We start from the raw sequence: 18,709 nt of genomic DNA on the forward strand, positions 1-18,709 counted from the left end.
CAAATTGACACGCTCGACCCTGATATCCTCCAAACACCAGGGTAGGCACGTGCTGGTCGACACCCGAAAGTGATAAAGCCATACTAACATGCATGAGAACTATGAAGAAAGAATGAACATAAATAAAACTCGAAAATTTAACTGTAATGAATATGCAATTGTGGAACGTGTTCGGAGCATACAACTAAACCAGAATATTGAAGAAGGAATAATATAAGGAATGGGTCATACACCGAGAGAACTCGAAGCTACTGATGCAGGAATGCCTTGACGCCGAGATTGTACGCCTCGATTCAAAGTCCTGAGGGGGCGCAAAACAAAATATGAACGGACCAAGTTTATAAATAAGTAATACTAAAACAATTATTGATCAACGTACAAACCCCCATTTTAGAAAACTCATATATCATAATAAGTAATAGGTTTTCCGAAAACCCTAAAAAAACCTTCGTAAAACATATATCATATAGTGTGCTTAGTAGTGGTATCACAATCGCCCGTAGGCACTACATCTCCCTACCGAAGCCATATATAAATATCTTCCGGCTGTAGGCACTACATCTCCCCGCCAATGCCATATATAAAGATCTTCCGCCCGTAGGCACTACATCTCCCGGCCGAAGCTATAAATAAATATCTCACTCGTAGGCACTACATCTCCCTGCCGAAGGCATATATAAAAATCTTTCGCCCGTAGGCACTACATCTCTCGGCTGAAGCCATATATAAATATCTTCCGCTCGTAGACACTACATCTCCCAACTGAAGCCATATATAAGTATCATTCGCCCGTAGGCACATCGTATGAATAACTACTAAGTAAGTACAGAAAATCATGAACATAATATTTCCAAAATATATCTCATCAGAGCTTAATAGCTCAAGCAATCATATCATAAATCCATATTCATAGATATCTCAGTAAACATAAATTCGATAAAGCATATATCTGATTTACTCATAAACATTTCATAAAACATAGTCATAAAATCATGCTTTTCATGTATGCATTTCTAATAGTAAAAACATGCATTTTGGAAAGGGTCCACCCACAGATACTCTGTCATCGAGGAGCTGTGCAAGGACGGAAACACCACAAACAAATGCACCTAAGCACATAAAGGGACCAATTAATAAAACTATACTAAAACGATTGAATTTGGGAAAACGGACATCCTATACGAATTCAGGAAGTCGAAAAACCTAAGAAGAAACCTTGGGAACTCCCACGCGCTGAGTTAAGTCACAGGAAAACTGGTTGAAAAAGTCGTCGGCGCCGTCGTTGACGGCGGTGGAACACAATACCTCATGCGAAGGCGCGTATGCTCCACGCGTCGGCCAAGATAGGGGCCCACGCGCTGATATGGAACTTGGGAACCGATCGGGTCATGTCTAATTTAGGTTTTGGGTCTGGGCTTGGTGTCTAGGTTGGGCCAAAGGTTCTGGGTTTGGGTCTGGGCTTGGTTTAGTGGGCCGAAGGCTTGGGTTGGGCCGGGTAACATGGTCCAGTTTGGACAGTTGAGCCTAGTAGCAACTTGGGTTTTGGATCCTGGTTTAAGGGTAACTGGTCGTGTCGACCCTGTTTCAGGTCGTGGGTTTGGCTGGAAACTAGGCAACACTTCCCGAGCTCCGTTCGAGCTCATTTCTACATCATTTGCAATTATTCAAAAGCCAAAATGAAGCTTAGGATGAGAAGAAGAGATTCGTACCATTTTGGAGTCGTGCAATGGCATAAGTTGGCCGAAAAATGGACTGGAAGGCACAGGTTGCCGAAAAACTGGGAAAGTGTCCTCGAGTAGTTTCTTCATAGTTTCAATGTCCAAAACATGTACAAGGGAGTTAGTCTTCAACCTAAGATGAGGGAAGGATGATGAAAAAGGGTTTAGGACCTTACCATCTGTCGTAACTCGTCAAGGGAGACTGTGAACAGTGCCTCGATCATTGTTAGGGTACACTGCTTCTAGCCTGCAGTTTTGAGGTCACAATGTTCAGATGGTGGTGGTGGTTAGGTGGGGAGTTTCGTCAATGTGGTTGTGTGTGTGCGAGTCAAGCTCGGAGGGAGATAGAGGTTGCAGCGAGGGAGAGAGAGAGAGAGAGAAAAAAAAGGGTCTGAGAGTTGTATGGTTTTCAGAGAGAGACACGAGGAGGAGGAGAGGAGAAGAAAGAGTGGGCTGGGGGACCAAAAAGGAAAGTGGGCCCCACATGGCACACCAAACAAGATCCAAAAAGCAACCATTTCAAACTATCTCCCAACCAAAGTGAAATTACAAAATTGCCCTTCTGATTCGTAAAATCCGGGACGGGTCATTACAAGAGTGTTGTAAATATGGATGTCCATTGTTTATTAGTGTGGAAGACACCAAAACATTAGTGGGTGTAGTAGGTAAATGATTTTGCCTATAAAATATAATTAAGAGGGGAAGGAGGAGAATACATCAACAAGAGAGGAAATTATGGAAGAATTGAGGAGAGAATAGAGAGAGTTATCTTTGTACTCCTATTATTCCAAATAATGAATGAAAGCACCACTGCTGCCCCGAGGACGTACTCCAGTCACACTGACTATAGAGGAACCTCGTAAATATTGTGTCTTGTTTCATTAATTTCACTGCACACATACCCTCAATTTTACAATATATTAAAAGTTGTAGAGACTATTAACAATTAGGAGATTTAAGCTTATGTGTACTTTAGGTTTATAGGCGAAAGGTTATTTGTGCTTAAAGGCTTATGTCTGATTGTAACTAATAAATGGATTGCTAATACAAGACTTTATTTAATTGAACTTAGTTCTAGTTCACTTGATGAAAATTTATGTTCCAAAAAAATTAAACCTTTTGATCGAATTGGAATTTGTGAGGTGTAAAGTTATTTAGAAAATTAAAACTATTGAAATGTTAGACATTTTTTTATTGATGTATGGAGAATAGGCTTGAACCAACCAAACCAAACTGATTAACAATGATTTGGTTTGTTTTGGTTTCAATTGCGGTGTTGGACAACTAAACTGAACTATTAAATGCTAGTTGGTTTGGTAATATATTTGGTGTCAAACTGAATCTAGCCCATCCCTACTTTAATTATTGTTGTCAGAAGTAGTAGTGTTAATAATGTTTAAGAAGGTGCCACGTTTTCATTTCGAAGAACTTGTTATTTTTTTTTTTACAACGATATGATAATTTACACGAAATTCATGAGGGAGGAGAAAATAAACCCAGAACACATTAAGTTTGAGAGGAAAGCCCCGTAACCACCAGGGGCAATCCATTCGAAGAACTTGGTTGAGATCGCAAAAAGTTTTCAACATTACAACGGGGTCAATCAAAATTTAGGGCTATTTGAAAGAGAGATCAATGAAACCCTTTAAAATCGAACAACATATCCAAACAATACTTGACTACACATCGAAAAGGGAAGTCATTTCCGCACACCCACTTCCCCTCTCTGCACACCCTTACTTATTTCCATTCAGAAACGCTTACAAAGTTGCGTGCACGAATCATTTCCCTTCGAAAATGATTGCCGGGTTTACGAAAGGTATTTCTTCTTTTACCAAACTTATGATTACATTTGCTGGAAGTTTTTCATCAAGTAAAAAGGAATATGTACAAATTTTCAGATGGCCAGAGGCAAAAGTTAACTACACATCCAAATCCAACGCAGAAGGGCTAGAAATACCCTGTATAATATTATCCAATGTTGGTCCTCCTATAGTCTCAATACAAGCTAACAACCCTTCAAGTCCCTCCATCTTAGGTACAGTAGACCGGCACGGTAGTGTATGTAAGCTGCTGCCACAACCAAGATATGGAAAAGCTGGTGACTGTTCCCAGCAATATCAAACTTCCCTGGTCTCCACCGCTCGGGTATCCTTGTAGCATAAATCAATGCCCCTAGTCCATAAAGAACCCCCATTAACACCTCATAGCCGGTTGTCTGGATGGCCTCTGGCTGATTCCTGAACACTATGAGCTTATGAACTAAAGGCACGACACCTGACACGCCCATCCCAAAGAAGAGAGAAGCACGATGGCTACGAAACTTGGCTCCTTGGAAAAATGGGAGGAGGGAGAAAACCATGGTGGTGATACCTAGTATTGTGATGAAACCTAAGTAGAGGTTGCAAAGGAAGGGGTTGCACATGAAGGAGTAGTAGACAGGAGGGTAAAATGAGGTCACGATGAGTGCAGCGATGCCTGCATAGTCACATCTGTGCACTATGTAGGAAAGGCGCGCTGAATGGCAACTAAGGAGATGGCATGTGCTGCTGGCTAGCAAGCAGAACATGGCTCCACCTAGGAACACAAAGAAGGGCCACCTTGTTATGGGCCGATACATAAGGGGGGCCACGATGTTCATCACGTCATCCGTTACTCCATCCTGCAATTGTTAAACAAATAACAAAGGCATAAGTCTGGGAAACAAAAGGACTTCCAATTAAAAAGTATGTTACCGTCGGTATATAGAACAGATTTTATAGAGAGACAATATCAGAAAGTTATGTGCATCAGTAGCTGGGTAAAAAATTCATGCATGTAAAGGGAATAAAAAAAACGTCGAACAGAATTTGAAAAGCACTCAAAGACATCTTTGCATTGGAGTTGCATTTTTTAATCAAGGAGCAGGACAATACCAGAACAGAATTCTCTGTTTGATTGCCATGGGAGAACCGGTCAGGCAAGCAATTGGCGAGAAGTTCCCTTATATTCCCTGAAACTGAGGAGAGAAAATCCATAGACGGCAAAGATAGCGAAGGGAGGCAATTCAACAGTTCTGGATGAATTCTGTGCAAATCAGCTCTTCTAATCATGTCAGACAAACGTTGCAGGGAAGACAGATCCATGAGGTCTGGAGCTTTTGTTGCTGTGTATATGGTTAGGAAAAGGAAAAGGAAGAACCCGATCAAATGCCTACAAAAAATGTGAATAACTATTAAGAGCAATGGTCTTAAAAGCATTTCTCAGCAGCAATCAACATTCTTTACTTGAGAGGCACAGCTTCAAAAAACAAATAACCGGATTGTATTGCGGTAATAAGTATTAGGCACTAGAGTACTTACGTCCAGACGTTAAGAGTCTCATTATGAATGGAGAAGATGCTTAGAAACACCTGCTTCAATGGCCATTCTGATCGGTAATGACCCAAAATGAACTCATTGTCCCTTAAAAAATAAGGCAATGAATGGTATTCAATAAGCTGATATTTAACTTTCTTCCAGAGTCTCTTTCCCTTCGCTTCCTTTGAACGCGTTTCGTTTACATCTTCACGGTTGAATTGATTTTCTACTGATCTTGTTTCTGCAACCAAGAAACAAGAAGCATTGAGGAGCATTTCCCTACTAAGCACAGACAAGACTACAAACGAAGGTCTGTCAAAAATTTAAGTCCAAGAGCTTTTCTTGGAGAGAGATAACTACATACGGGAACACACATCATATAAACAAAATCCGTAACCATTTCGTTTTTAGTTTTCTCGTTTTTGTTAGGAATAGAGGAGAAATACAAAGAAGAAAAGACGGATAAAGGAAGGTGGAGGAATGACAGCGGGAAGGATGTGGAAGAAATGTAGATGGAAGAGTACACAAAGTGAAAACTAAAAACTGGAAACAATATTTAGTAGCTTTTCAAGTTTCTAGTTTTTGTTTTCTACTTTCTCCCCTCCGCCCTTCTTTATTCCTCATTCCGCCATATACATTCCCTCTATTTCTACCAAGGAAAAAATGAAAACAAAACTAAAAACGAAATAATTATCAAACGGGGCCCTAAGTAAAGGCTCATTTGAAAGTACTTTTAAATTATTGAAAACGCTTTTGGTAAATTGATTTTGGGTTCCAAAAGCACATTTCAGGATCCACTTAGATTTTTACTAAAAATTGATTTCAAAAATATTTCAGCACAAACGCTTTCAGTCATTTTACATGTGGGGGTTCACTTGATCATTGACATACAAGCCATCCACATTCTTGCTTTCCTCCGAGATACATACGGCCGGCCCTTCGGGCGTCCCGGCGACAAAAATACTGTTTCAGAGTTTGCTCGAATATTGACAGATGATTAAATGTTTCATCAAACCATATTGTTGGCTTTACAAATAGGCATGTCCCTTTTAATTGTACATGAAGATTATCCAAACCAAGATTTTTCTTGTGAAATTTACTGCCTTCTTCTCTTTTCTCCTTACCCATAACTACTAATTTTAAGATTAGCATTCCTAATCACAAGGATTTTTCTAATCTTCAAAGACACTTCAAATTCTTTTGATAAATTCTCAACAAATTGATAGGACTCCCATGAAAAACATACAAATAGAAAAACCAGGCCACAGTGCAATCAATCTTTCATATGCCATGACTAAAATCCACAGCTGATAACCAAAACATCAGAATTAGAAGATAATATATGAGGGGAAAAGTAATTACCTGATAATGGAGAGTCACCACCCATGATGAAGGTTCAAAACCCAAAAGGAGTTTTCTTGATGTTGTTTGGTTTTGGCGTCGATGGAAACAATGGATATTTTCTCGGGAAAAGTTTTACATTCCTGGGAAACTTGTCCAGGGGAAGACAATTAACCAAGAAAACAGAAAAGTAAAAAATTCAGATGTTGAAACTTGAAAGAGTGGTGAGAGAGGGCCTCTCACGAGTCACGAGTATGTCTCGCCAAGTGGCTACCTACTGCAACGACTGCGTGACTTTTACACAATTTTGTCCATTTCATTCTCACAAATATAAGGAGGCAGCTTTTTGCCCTTCCACTTCTCGTATCCTTCCGTGCTCTTCTATTTTGTGTGGTCACGGTTAAGTCACGTTAATATTTTATATTTTTTTTTTTTAAAGATAATAAGATAAAAATAATAATAATATAAAATATTAACGTGGTTTAATCGTGACCACACAAACAAGAGGGCACGGGAATTGGGACTGCAGAGAATCTGCCTCCCAAATAAAATGACATAATTGTTTTAAATGATTTTTTTTTCATTATCATGAATTAGAAGTTTAAACACTATTTAAAAAAAAATCACTTAACAGTGTTTAGGTTTCGTCTAGGCATTAGACGGCTAGCTACCGTTCTGATTAATGTTTAGACGTTTGAAAATTAAGAAATAACGTTTAGACCTGTTGAGGCGCTCGCCTAGATCACCTAGGCACTCGTCTAGCCTGCCCAGACCCGCCTAAATCGCTACTCACTTAGATAGAAAATAGATAACTTTCATTTTGTATTTTATTTTTTTAATAAATTGTAAGAAACTTGTTGCATACTTAAATGAACACATATTATATGTTTGTCCCCATGTTTTCATGTGTTCAAATACTTCATAATAAATAGGTCATTCTATTTTGTAGTTTATGATGAAATTATAAATATTTTAAGTATAAGCAGACACTTATTTAAATGAAATATAATATATTTACTAAAATCTACCTAAACGTTAGGCCCTAAATCGCCGTCCGCCTAGCCTAACATCTTTTAAAACCTTCAATTTAAATATTGAAAATAAAAATATCACATAACTTCGACCCTCGAATTTATAAGGTATTGAACTTCTACACTTGCATCTTACGTGGTTAGATTATGATAACATTGGAGATTTTTTACTAAGTATGAAAAGATTCAAAGTAAGCACGATGGATTAAAGTAACTTATATTTTATTTCTATTTTAGTTAATTTTAGCAAAAGATACTGGAAACCTAATATAAGAGATCGCTAAGAATTTAATGAGTCATACTAAATGTGAATGGATTGAAATATAATTCTTTTATTTGAAAAATCTATTAAAAATAGTAATTAATGCTAGTAGCCTTGTGAGCTCCTTTATTACTCTCCAAATTTATGAGCTCCTAGCCAATGTGCAATAGTAATAACATGATATGATAGTGAGTATGATTGGAGTGTTGCAGTCCTATTGGAATATGAATGTAATTGTGTATATCCTAATATATCTAGGGATATCTTTTATATTCCTTTTAGTAGTTAATATCTTATTAGAGTTGTAATCCTAAAAGGGTAAGGAATTAACCTTCATTTTTACTATAAATAAAGGCACAACGGGATAGAATAGAACACACCCACAATTACACATCTGTCTCTTCTCTCTACTATTGCCGCACCTTTCTCTCTCTATGGCCTCCATAATCGTTCAGTAAATTATGCCTACAACACGTTATCAGCAAGCTATTGACGTTGCGCTAAATAGAGTTTATTCTTCAATTAGAGAAGTATTACGTTTTAATCATTCTTTTTGTGATTAATTTATTATTTTGAATTGATCTACATGCTATTGATTCAATTTAATTTTTCTATGTTGAACGTGATACGACGCATTGGAGATGCAATTCTGGCTTTATGAGAAGGATCTTCTACAAATTTAAAGGCTTTTGTAGTTTTCTGCCAATCAGGTACGCTTAAAATAAAGGAAGATATTTGAAACGACCTTGAAGCATGAAAACATTCCACATGATGCATGAACCCCTCTATGTTTATATTTTCCTTACGATATATATAGATATATATAGATATCTATATATAGATATATATAGATATCTATATATATATATATATATCTATATATATATCTATATATAGATATCTATAGATATCTATATATATATCTATATATATATATTGTATTTGTTTATATATTTATCAATATATATATATATATATATTTGTTTCATGCATTACACAATTTATTCTATGTGGAATTTGTGAGTCAAAGAATTGAAAGAAATTAGAAGTAATTAGGGTTTTTCAAACCCTAGGAATTTCGAAGAGACAAAAACAATTAAATTTTAGGAAATTTTATTTTAGTCGCGGCCTGTAGCCACGCCAACCTAACCGAGCCTGCATCTTAAGGCTTGGGCATTGGACCCGTGAGGCAGCAGCCTTTAGGCTTGCTGCATGTGCGTGAGAACCAGGCATGCGCTTGGGTTTGACATTTGCATGGGCCAGCAACCCCTCCAAGACGTATAATAACATCGATGGCCCCTTTTCTCACAAGCCTGAGCTGCTGAACTTGTCACACCCACTTGGCCCACCAAGCCAGCATTGCTGAGCTTGTCAACTCGGCCTTCCTGTGCTTTAGGCCCGCCTCCAAAAGCCTATGCGCTGCTCTTTTTTTCCCCCATACATTCGGCCCAAATGCTGCAGCTTACCTTGCAGTAGACTGGACTGCTTGGCAGCCGTGTCCCCAAGCCCAATGGCTTTCAATTTTCGTTGCAAGGCTATGTGTTGCAGCCAGCCCACACGTGCTAGGTTGCATCATTTTTTTTCTCAACCCGATGCCACATTTTGACATCCCCACTTCTTAACCATACCCGAATATTTTTTGGACGTTTTTGGTTGAAGCCGCACTAGGTTAAATTTTTTAATTATTAGGCCTGAAGCCATCTAAAGTGAATATGACCCGAAGTCATTATTTTGCTTCTACGATCGACCTTGAATGGTCCTGATCTATTGAATTAATTAAAAGTGACATGCAGTCCATTAATCTGATAATGAATCCAAAACTATTGACCTGAATGTCACTTTTGGACATTAACGATTCAATAATTTATTTTTATACTTTGAACCGTTGACATACTTTCATAGTAACGAAGCTCTTACACTTGAGTTCATGAAGCAACCCAAATCCACTACACTTAAATCAGCATATTATATTCTGTGTTCTTGCAGGAACCTCTCTTTTATGAACTAAACGTTTATAAACTAAATTGAACCTGTAGTTTGAAATTTAGTGTCTTTGAAACCCGAAGTTTTCATAAAACAATACACCCATGAAAACCCAACGTTTTTCATGAAAACCATGTCTTAGAACTCGAATGTTCTAACTTTGATGCTTATGGATGATTCATTCTCATAGCACCAATCACAATCATGTTCCCTCTAATTTAGTGAATTGTCAAACCGTCACAAATTCGATTTTCCTAATTTGGACGTTTCTAAGAGAAACCACTTTATATGGGGTACAAGACGTGAATCTTCACTTGACTATCAAGAAGCTGAGAAACCATTGACGCCAACAATGGCATGGAAGAGCTCAATAAGCCTCCGCCATGATCTAGACTTATGCCCGAAACATTACAAACGAAATTACCTCCCTAACAAGGATTCCATGGCTCTTTGGCTCGCTTCTACAGACCGTCTAATTATGAAAAACATTGCATGAAGCACACCATGATTACGTCCATGAATGAGTACAATTATGAAGTTTATAAATCCAATCGAGTTATGACTGGAGAATACTTTTCTTGTCCTTCCATGTTTCTAACTCGCCTTTGAAGTAGCAATGTAGAAAGCGGAAGTTTACCAAATTCTCGGATCTGATTACTACCACAAATATATGGTAGAATCAAGGTCTACCAAGGTGTGGCATTATGCCCAAAGCGTGATCCTTGGCACCTAAGACCTAAAACTTCAAGAATAAGGGTTAATATTCCTGAACCTCAACCCTGCAGAATCTATTTCCGTCTTGATGGAATAGATCATTGGTTATGCACATGTCCCTACCAATGTTGTTGAGGAGTACTATTCTCATAGTCAATATGTGAGATTGATTTTGCTCCACCAAACATCGTTAGAAGAGCAGAATTTTGACATGGATGACCTTGTTGGCCGAATCCCTTTAGTAAACCATTTACTTTGTGGACACTTTTCCATGTTCTTGGATTCAAGTTTGGTGTATGTTTTACTTATGGATAATCTTATTGATATTGTCCTCGAATATGAGTTTGAATCATGTTTCTTAATACATGTGACCAATTTAATTAAACACGTGATTAGGTAGGAATGTGGGAAAGTTAGTTGTTTGTATGAATGCATACTACGCACACTAACTTTACACCTAAATCACATATCTAACAACGACTTTAGGTCTATCCAACCTAATTAAGAGCATTTGGAACGCACCTCGTTGTATGAATGGTACTAAATTTCCATTTAAGGGACCTTAAATTCTCCCTGTCGTTGAGTTTTTAAGGATATTCGAGAGAACAATGATCATAAATGAAACCACTAATGAAAATAGAGTGAAATATCTTTGCACCACCTCCAAAAATGAGCCTGAAGCTTTAATTTGGGGCGAATGAGATGTCTCCCAATTGAGGCACACGCCGCATGTGGCCAGCCTGGAGATGGGTGATTGAGCAGTTTACTTGCTTTGGCACGACCATTTAGGACACTTAGGTCGAACAATGATGCTACGGCACATCTCCTTACCCGAAGTAAGGATCTTATGCTAACAAGCACACTTTGCCAAGCCTGCTCATTAGGGAAATTGATTTTCTATATCATTCCTTGCAAAGATACGAAACGACTCTCTTTTCACAGTGGATTCAAGGGAATATATATGTGGACTAATCCAATCAAAATGCGGACCATATAAATACTTATGGTTTTGGTTGATGAATCGACAAACTGGTCACATGTTTGTCTACACACATTGCTGCTAAACCTCCTGGCCGATTAAGAGCTCACCATCCTACTTATCCCTTAAAGTCCAAGAGACTGGATAATGCCGAAAAGTTTACATTGACGGTTTTTTTATAAAGTATTGCATGTATTTTGGGTTTATAATTGAACGTCGAATTCCCATGTTTACCCTAAATAGCCTCACCTAGTGATCATAGAGCGCAATTTAAATGATCACCCGGATTTTGGTAAACGTACCAAGTTTTCGGTTTCTGCCTAGGGCTATGCAAACTTGTACGCAGTTATGTTAGTCCGCCTTGAGGCTTATTGTCTCCCAACCTATATGACGTTACAGTTAGTTACTGGGTACGAACCTGACAATTTTCATATTTACACATTTGGGTGTGCATTCCATGTGCTAAGTTGCATCGCCGCAACGTACCAACATAGGTCCTCAAAGAAGGATGTGAATCTTTGTCGATTATGATTCTCCTTCACACTAGCTTTCTTCGAGCCCTTGCATGTGATATCTTTACCGCTCATTTACGAGTTGTCACTTTAATGAGACAGTCTTCCCACCGTTAGGGGGAGATAAGAACGTCAACGTTCCTATAGAATGGCGCAAATTTACGTGGACGTTGCCCACTATGTCTCAGCTCGATCCTCATACCGCATAAGTATGATAAGCAAGTGCGATGAATTCTAGATTTCAGAATGTTGCTCCAGACACATTCCTCTGATCTAGCTAAAGTGGCAAGATCATATACCAGCTGTAAACATGCCTAGATAGACGTACTTAACGGACGTCGAGTCAACATCATTGGAAGTTGTGCCGCCCTTGTTGGACGGTTTGGACACCCTTGTTGGACGGTCCAGTACACTGGCGGATAGCCAATCAATCTGTCTTGGCCTGGAGCATAATAGATCACTTGGTTCGTAGGATTCACTTCCCTGGAAGTGAAAGATACAGCACAACAATGAATCTAAACTCGATCGCTGTCTCAAATCATTTCCATCTCATGAGATTAATCCGGATTACTCCCGAGACTTAAAATTCTTAGTCCAGTATACTAGTTTTGATGAGCTAAATGGAATTGAAATGAGATTACCATCGATGATGTTTTCACTTATATGATAGCTACCGACATAAATGAAAAGTGACGATATTGAACAGTGTTCCGTTGATTAAGTGACAACGTAGAATTGATTGGACAACTAAAGTTACAATCCAGGTCAAATTCCTTACCAAAGTGTGTATTGGACCTGTCATTCCTACACTGCCCAAGGTAACCGTGTTGTGTTACAAGTGGGAAGTGAAACGTTATGAGATGAATGAAATAGTGCGATATAATGCATGCCTTACGGTGCAAGGTTTCTCTTAAAAGTCATGTGATTGATAGCAGCATAATGAAATGTGGTTAGTGTTTTCTCCATAGGGATATAAATATGAAGATTTACATGTAAGTTCCCGAAGAATTACATGGACTGGTTCAAATAGTTCCAAAACCACAGAACACCCTCTTAACTTGTTTGAGGCTTTCACTTACAATCCGACGGATGTGGTATACCCGTCTAAGTGATTATTTGATCAGTCAGGGATGAATTATGCCCTTGCGTGTTAAACTATGAAGTCTTATTCCAAATTGCTAGAGTTACAGTTTATGTCGTTAACACAAATCTCACTAAGACTCTGGAAAAGCTTGAGAAAACTGCCTCGCACCTGAATATGGAATTTGAGATGAATGATCTTAGGAAAACTCGTTTATGCCTTGACCTGAAGTTCAAACGTTGTTCTGACGGTATTATGGTCTACCACTTGAACTACACCCCGAAGGTGTTACTTTTGAGTATACCTATGATCGTCCATACGTTATATGAAAATAAGACCCTTGAAGAGGTTATGGAATCTGAAATTCCATATCTAAAGTTCAACTTTGCGCTTCGTTGTACTTAGCTCATTGTATTTAGACAGGACATCTCCTTCGCTGTTGATCTTGGTAAAGATGCAGCATCGTGCCTACACACAACCACTAAATTGGTATTAAAGACGTACCTTGAAGGTATTACGAGGGAAAATCCTAATGCATGTCGAGCGGATCCAATCCTCTGATCCTCGAAATGATGCTTGCCTTGTTTGTTACGCTGACGCTGATTACTTATCAAACCCGCACAAGGAAAAATCCCTAAATGGTTATGTCTTTATCGTTAAGGATATTGCAATATCTTGGAGGTCCACGATATGACCTTAGTTATGAAATCTTCGAATCGTTCCAAGACTCACCTCACTTCACTACGCCACAAGTGAGACATGGTTAGGAGTTCTTGTTGAGCATATTCGAAATACTTGTTGTGTTTTCATCCATCGTTGAGTCCCGACGACGATCCATGAAGATTATGCCACATGTATCCACCCGACCAAGCCATGATACATCAATGAAGTCAACACCAAGACATATTGGGTCTACATCTACATCTGCAAAGCATCAGGAGATTGAACTCATGCAAGCCGATCCTAGACAACCTTGCCGACCTCTACACGACGTCACTTCCAAAGTGAACCTTCCAGAAGCTTGTCCAATGAATTGGTATGCCTAACTATCCTATGCAATGCTTGTAGTTCTCATTTGTAAGTTATGTCAAACTCAGGGGGAGTATCTAGAAGTATACTCACTTGATCTTAATGTACTCTTTTTCCCTACGATTAGGAGTATTTTTCTCACTAGGTTTTTGCTACCTAACTAGGTTTTAACGAGGCACCCATCTTGGCTGATCATACCTTTGTGAGCTCTTCTACTTGCTTCCAAAAAACATGTAGTTTTGACTTAATGCAACTTTTCACTTTTCTCCTTAGTCTATGGGTTTTGTCCCACCTTGGGTTTTACCACAGCAAGGTTTTGTGAGTTTTCCTTTTTATGCATTCTTTTGTTGATCTGAGACTCGCATTCGCTCATTGTGCTGACGACTTCATCAATTGTACTTACTTCATCGCTGAAGACCTGATGCACCATCTGTTTCAGTATTTACACACTCAAGGAGGAGTGTTGCAGTCCTATTGGAATATGAATGTGATTGTGTAATCCCAACATATCTAGGGATATCTTTTATATTCCCTTTGGTAGTTAATATCCTATTAGAGTTGTAATCCTAAAAGGGTAAGGAATTAATCTTCCCTTTTACTATAAATAAAGGCACAATAGGGTGGAATAGAACACACCCACAATTACACATCTCTCTTTTCTCTCTACTATTGCCGCACCTTTCTCTCTCTCTATGGCCTCCACAATCGTTCATTAAATCATGCCTACAACATGGAGAGAATTTTTCAAATCTTTCCTAAATTTTATTTTATTTTATTTTATTTATCACATAGTCAATTTTTATTATGATAAAACTAGTACAACGTCTAAAAAAAGGGGATAAACAACTACAGGAAAAGTAAAAGGCCCAAGCAAAATGAGAGTAGCAACTCAAAATACAACCACACAAACTTAGGCTTAAAGGGAGCATAAAATAGACAATAAAAAACCCTAATCTCCAGTAGCAAAGACCACATCATTGCCGCGGTCACATCCTTGGAGGTAGCCAAACTACGAACCGAGAAAGTAGACACCAGATCCAAATCCCTTTCACTAACCCCTGCAAATATATACAAATAAAATATCATATGGGTAGAGAGTGAGGCTAAGGGGGTATGTAAAATACCCAACACTTGGCCTCGATGGGGATCCAACATTGGCATGCCAGTTGGGGGAAGGGAAGTGAATGAGGGTAGTAGATTTGGTATCCTATTCCTGATCGGAGGCCGCCTATCCGAGTACATGGTGGGATAGGGATGGAGTATCACAGCTAAGAAGGACGGATGATAGAAAGTTAAAAGACAGAAAGCAGTAACAGTAGGCAAAAGATGCCTGATAAGGGGCATGAAGCCCAGATCTAAGACAAGTTTAGGGGATAGTTGAGACCTAGCTCAGGGAAAACTGAGATAAACTCATAGAGAACCAGGAATAAAACGAAAGAAGAAGACTGGAAAAAAGGAGATGAAAGATGGATGCAGTGAGGGGGATGGAGCAGAGGAAGTGAAAGGGGAGGAAAAAGATGAAACAGGCAAATGAGGGAAGGAGGGAAGGAGGGAAGGAGGGGGGAAGAAAGAGACTGGAAAAAAAGAGGAAGTAGCGGGTTACTACCTACCCCGAGCAAGAGTAAGGTGCAACGGCTGAAAGTTGAAGCCGGAGAAGAGGCTCTGGATCTGGGTTCTTGCGTGGAATACAATTATGTGGGCTTTAGTATTGTAGTTATAGGCTTATTATGGTTGCTAGAATCCGTTAGTGGGTAGGATTTGAGGGACGTGAGGCCTATATAAGTTTGAGATCCTTATGCATGCTGCTAACACACCACAATCTTAGGCTCATTTGGACCTACAAACACATGAAAATAACTTAAATCACTATAATAAACAGAAACTAACTATGAAAATGCAAGAAAACAAGCTAACTAAGTCACATAAATATGCTCCTATCAAATACCCATTAGTTCCTTGTATAAGAAGCACTTCAAACTATTCCGCCCTTGTGTTTGATCATCCAATAATTCATCATGTTGTCTTCTCCAGGTAAGTAAGGTTATGTGTTTTGATTAGCATGAACTGATAAAGTTTACCATTGGTATCAGAGCATAGTTTTGTGCTATCAAGACCAATAAGAAACACTGCTGAACTCTACATGTTTATCTAATAGTTCTTCCAGTTTAAAATATGCATGCAGAACTAAAGCTTAAATATCGAATCCTGGAATTATAATTTGTTGTTGCTGTTGTTTTCGACTGCTCTGATATAACCATATAGATGTTATTACAAATCGTTTATAAATGTTATGGTTAATGATTTTTTGTTATATCGCGATTATATTCATGTTTGTTATAACGTATCTGCAATCGCTTGTTATAAGTCTGTTTTCGAATGTTGCATCAAATGGTTTATATATCATGTCTGTAATTATTTGATCCTGAAAATTGTGTATGCACATATTGTTCGTGGCGGGAATTTCCGTTGGGGACGTTTCCTGGCCGACGAGCACACAGTTCCCCGAGAGATTGGTGCTGGTTAATACTTTCTATCAGGCTTCTGCTTCACTGACGGGCTTGTCGGGCAAGGCTGAAAGAGAAGGACAGAGTTAACTTTGAAAGGTGCCTTTGTGGGGCCTTAAGTGTAGGCCTTGAGGCTCACAATCAAGATTAACTTTTAAGTGCTCAGGCGTGCCACTGCCATCTTCAATATGGCAGATGTAAAACAGATGTTGAATGTTAATTGTATATATATCCAAGAGACTATTTTAGTTATGACAGGTGCCTTTGTAGGGCCTTAGGTGTAGGCCTTGAGGCTTCCCGTTAATAACTAACTTAGTATTTGAATATATACATATGGTTCGTTTCCTTGGTTATATAAATCTTATAACCATTATACTTCAAATTACCTGAGCCCGAATGACAGAATGAACTCAAATAGGTGCCTTTGTAGGGCCTTAGATAGGCCTTGAGGCTTCCCATCAGAATTCATTCTATACTCGTCGCCCTAGCCCGAAAGACAGAATGAATCCAAATAGGTGCCTTTGTGGGGCCTTAGATATAGGCCTTGAGGCTTCCCATCAAAATTCATTCTATACTCAACGTTCTATGGTGATCGTAATATAATGGAAATAAAACTAGGTGATAGGTTGATTACTTGCGCCCCAAGTAACTTCGGACTTCTTGTTTATCAAAGCTTGTCGTGGATGGATTAAGTCCACATAAGGTTCTTTTTTATGCCTTGAGGCCAAGGACTTTTGGATAATCAAATCTTACATGTCCGAGGGTTTAGAACTTAGATCTGGTTTGAACTATGAAGACATATTCAAATCGGATTCAAGCGCTGATAGAGTATTTTAATAGCCATATTACTAGAAATAACTTGAATACAACTTGTAGTATACAACATATTGCTAGGCTAATGAATAAAAAGATGAAAACAAAGAGGGTCGGGCAAGGTTTAACCTTGTCGGGTAAGGCTGATCGTCTTGCAACTTCCTATCTTTGTGGTTTATCAGGGGGTTGAGAACTTTTTAGAAAAAGGGGTAGGGAGATGAGTTTACAAAAAGAAATCGATACTACAGCAGGTTCTTGACCAAGTAGCAGAGCTATTACAAAGGTTTATTCCGAAAAGGATGAAGGCTTGGGCTGACTACAACTTCGTTTTGAAGGCAAATCTGGTTTTGAGCAGAGTTTGTGCTTGTATTTGTTTGGTTGTTTGAGTGTCTTTAACTTCAATTTTTCTTTCTTCTTTTATAGACACTTTGGCTTGACCCCCTGTAGCAGCAATCTTGCCCGAATGCAATCTGAAGGATAGTGACTCATCATCTATTTACTTGTACTGCCACTGTAAAGTACTTTGGGCTGATTAGCTGGCAGGTCTATACCACTTGGCCCTTGGGTAGGTGAGCAAGTGGTGCAAATGATCTGCATCTAATCGGGAAAGCCCTTTTCTGCCTTCTGGACTTGGGCTGGACTTCGGGCTTTCCTCCTCTTTGTTGGGCCAACTCCCTTCTGAGCCCAAAGTTTAAGTTTTTAACCCAAACACATGTATCAGGCAAAGATTCAACCATGTATCTTGCAGTTGTTCATTCACTATTTAATCCATATTTTAGCCATTTGAAACTAAATATTTTGGCACTACTATATGCAATAATTCACTTGTAGGATCGGCCCTCAGGGTAGTTCATGTAGGCGTCCGTTTAGAACCCCCACCTCGGAGGGGGCCCAAAAACAACACATAAATACATAAAAAGTAAGAAATATCATAATTTATTTGTTGGTCACTAGTTTTTTCTTCTTTTTTTTTCAAATTTACTCCCAATTCATTTGTCCAAATGCATATAAAGTTATAAAACTCAAGTCCCTTTGCAATCTTTTTTTCTTTCAACTTCCCAATCTCTCAATTTCTATCAAATGTTTAAATCAACTATCATATGGTCTTGAAGATTGTATTTTAAGGTAATCAAAACTTTGAATTTGCTTTTCAATAATTTATTATTTTAATATTCGATTCGTTAGTGTGATGCTGATTTTAGAAAAAAACACAAGAGAAACAATTGGCGTTGTTGAATTTATTTATTGTTCTTTACTCCCTTGTTCATCAAGTTTTATACTTCACTCTCAATCTTATAGTTTTAACTGCAAAATGCTTGTATATCTATCTTCTTTTAATATTAATTTTTAATGATATTTGATGTAGAAGTAAATTTTTTATGTATTTAGCGATTTTTTTTATAC

At 38.4% G+C, this 18,709-nt stretch overlaps 1 protein-coding gene across 1 annotated transcript; it reads right to left on the reverse strand.

The window, feature by feature from the left end:
* Positions 1–3,527: 3,527 nt before the first annotated feature.
* On the reverse strand, positions 3,528–6,667 carry LOC126619790 (heptahelical transmembrane protein 4-like). The gene is made up of 4 exons (XM_050288203.1): positions 6,419–6,667; positions 5,060–5,297; positions 4,634–4,910; positions 3,528–4,380 (listed from the first exon to the last, which is right to left on the reverse strand). The coding sequence occupies exons 1-4, from the start codon at positions 6,441–6,443 to the stop codon at positions 3,727–3,729; spliced, it is 1,194 nt and encodes a 397-aa protein (XP_050144160.1). The 5' UTR covers positions 6,444–6,667; the 3' UTR covers positions 3,528–3,726.
* Positions 6,668–18,709: the final 12,042 nt, after the last annotated feature.

The sequence above is a fragment of the Malus sylvestris genome, chromosome 4 (genome assembly GCF_916048215.2).
Source record: "Malus sylvestris chromosome 4, drMalSylv7.2, whole genome shotgun sequence".
In the NCBI taxonomy this organism is placed as follows: domain Eukaryota; kingdom Viridiplantae; phylum Streptophyta; class Magnoliopsida; order Rosales; family Rosaceae; genus Malus; species Malus sylvestris.

Excerpts from the sequence above, each read along its gene's own strand:
- LOC126619790 (XM_050288203.1), bottom strand. The coding sequence starts at position 6,443 with ATGGGTGGTGACTCTCCATTATCAG. Across the intron at positions 5,298-6,418 it reads TGGTGACTCTCCATTATCAG|AAACAAGATCAGTAGAAAAT; the intron begins GTAATTACTTTT and ends TCTTGGTTGCAG. Across the intron at positions 4,381-4,633 it reads AAACAGAGAATTCTGTTCTG|GATGGAGTAACGGATGACGT; the intron begins GTATTGTCCTGC and ends TAACAATTGCAG.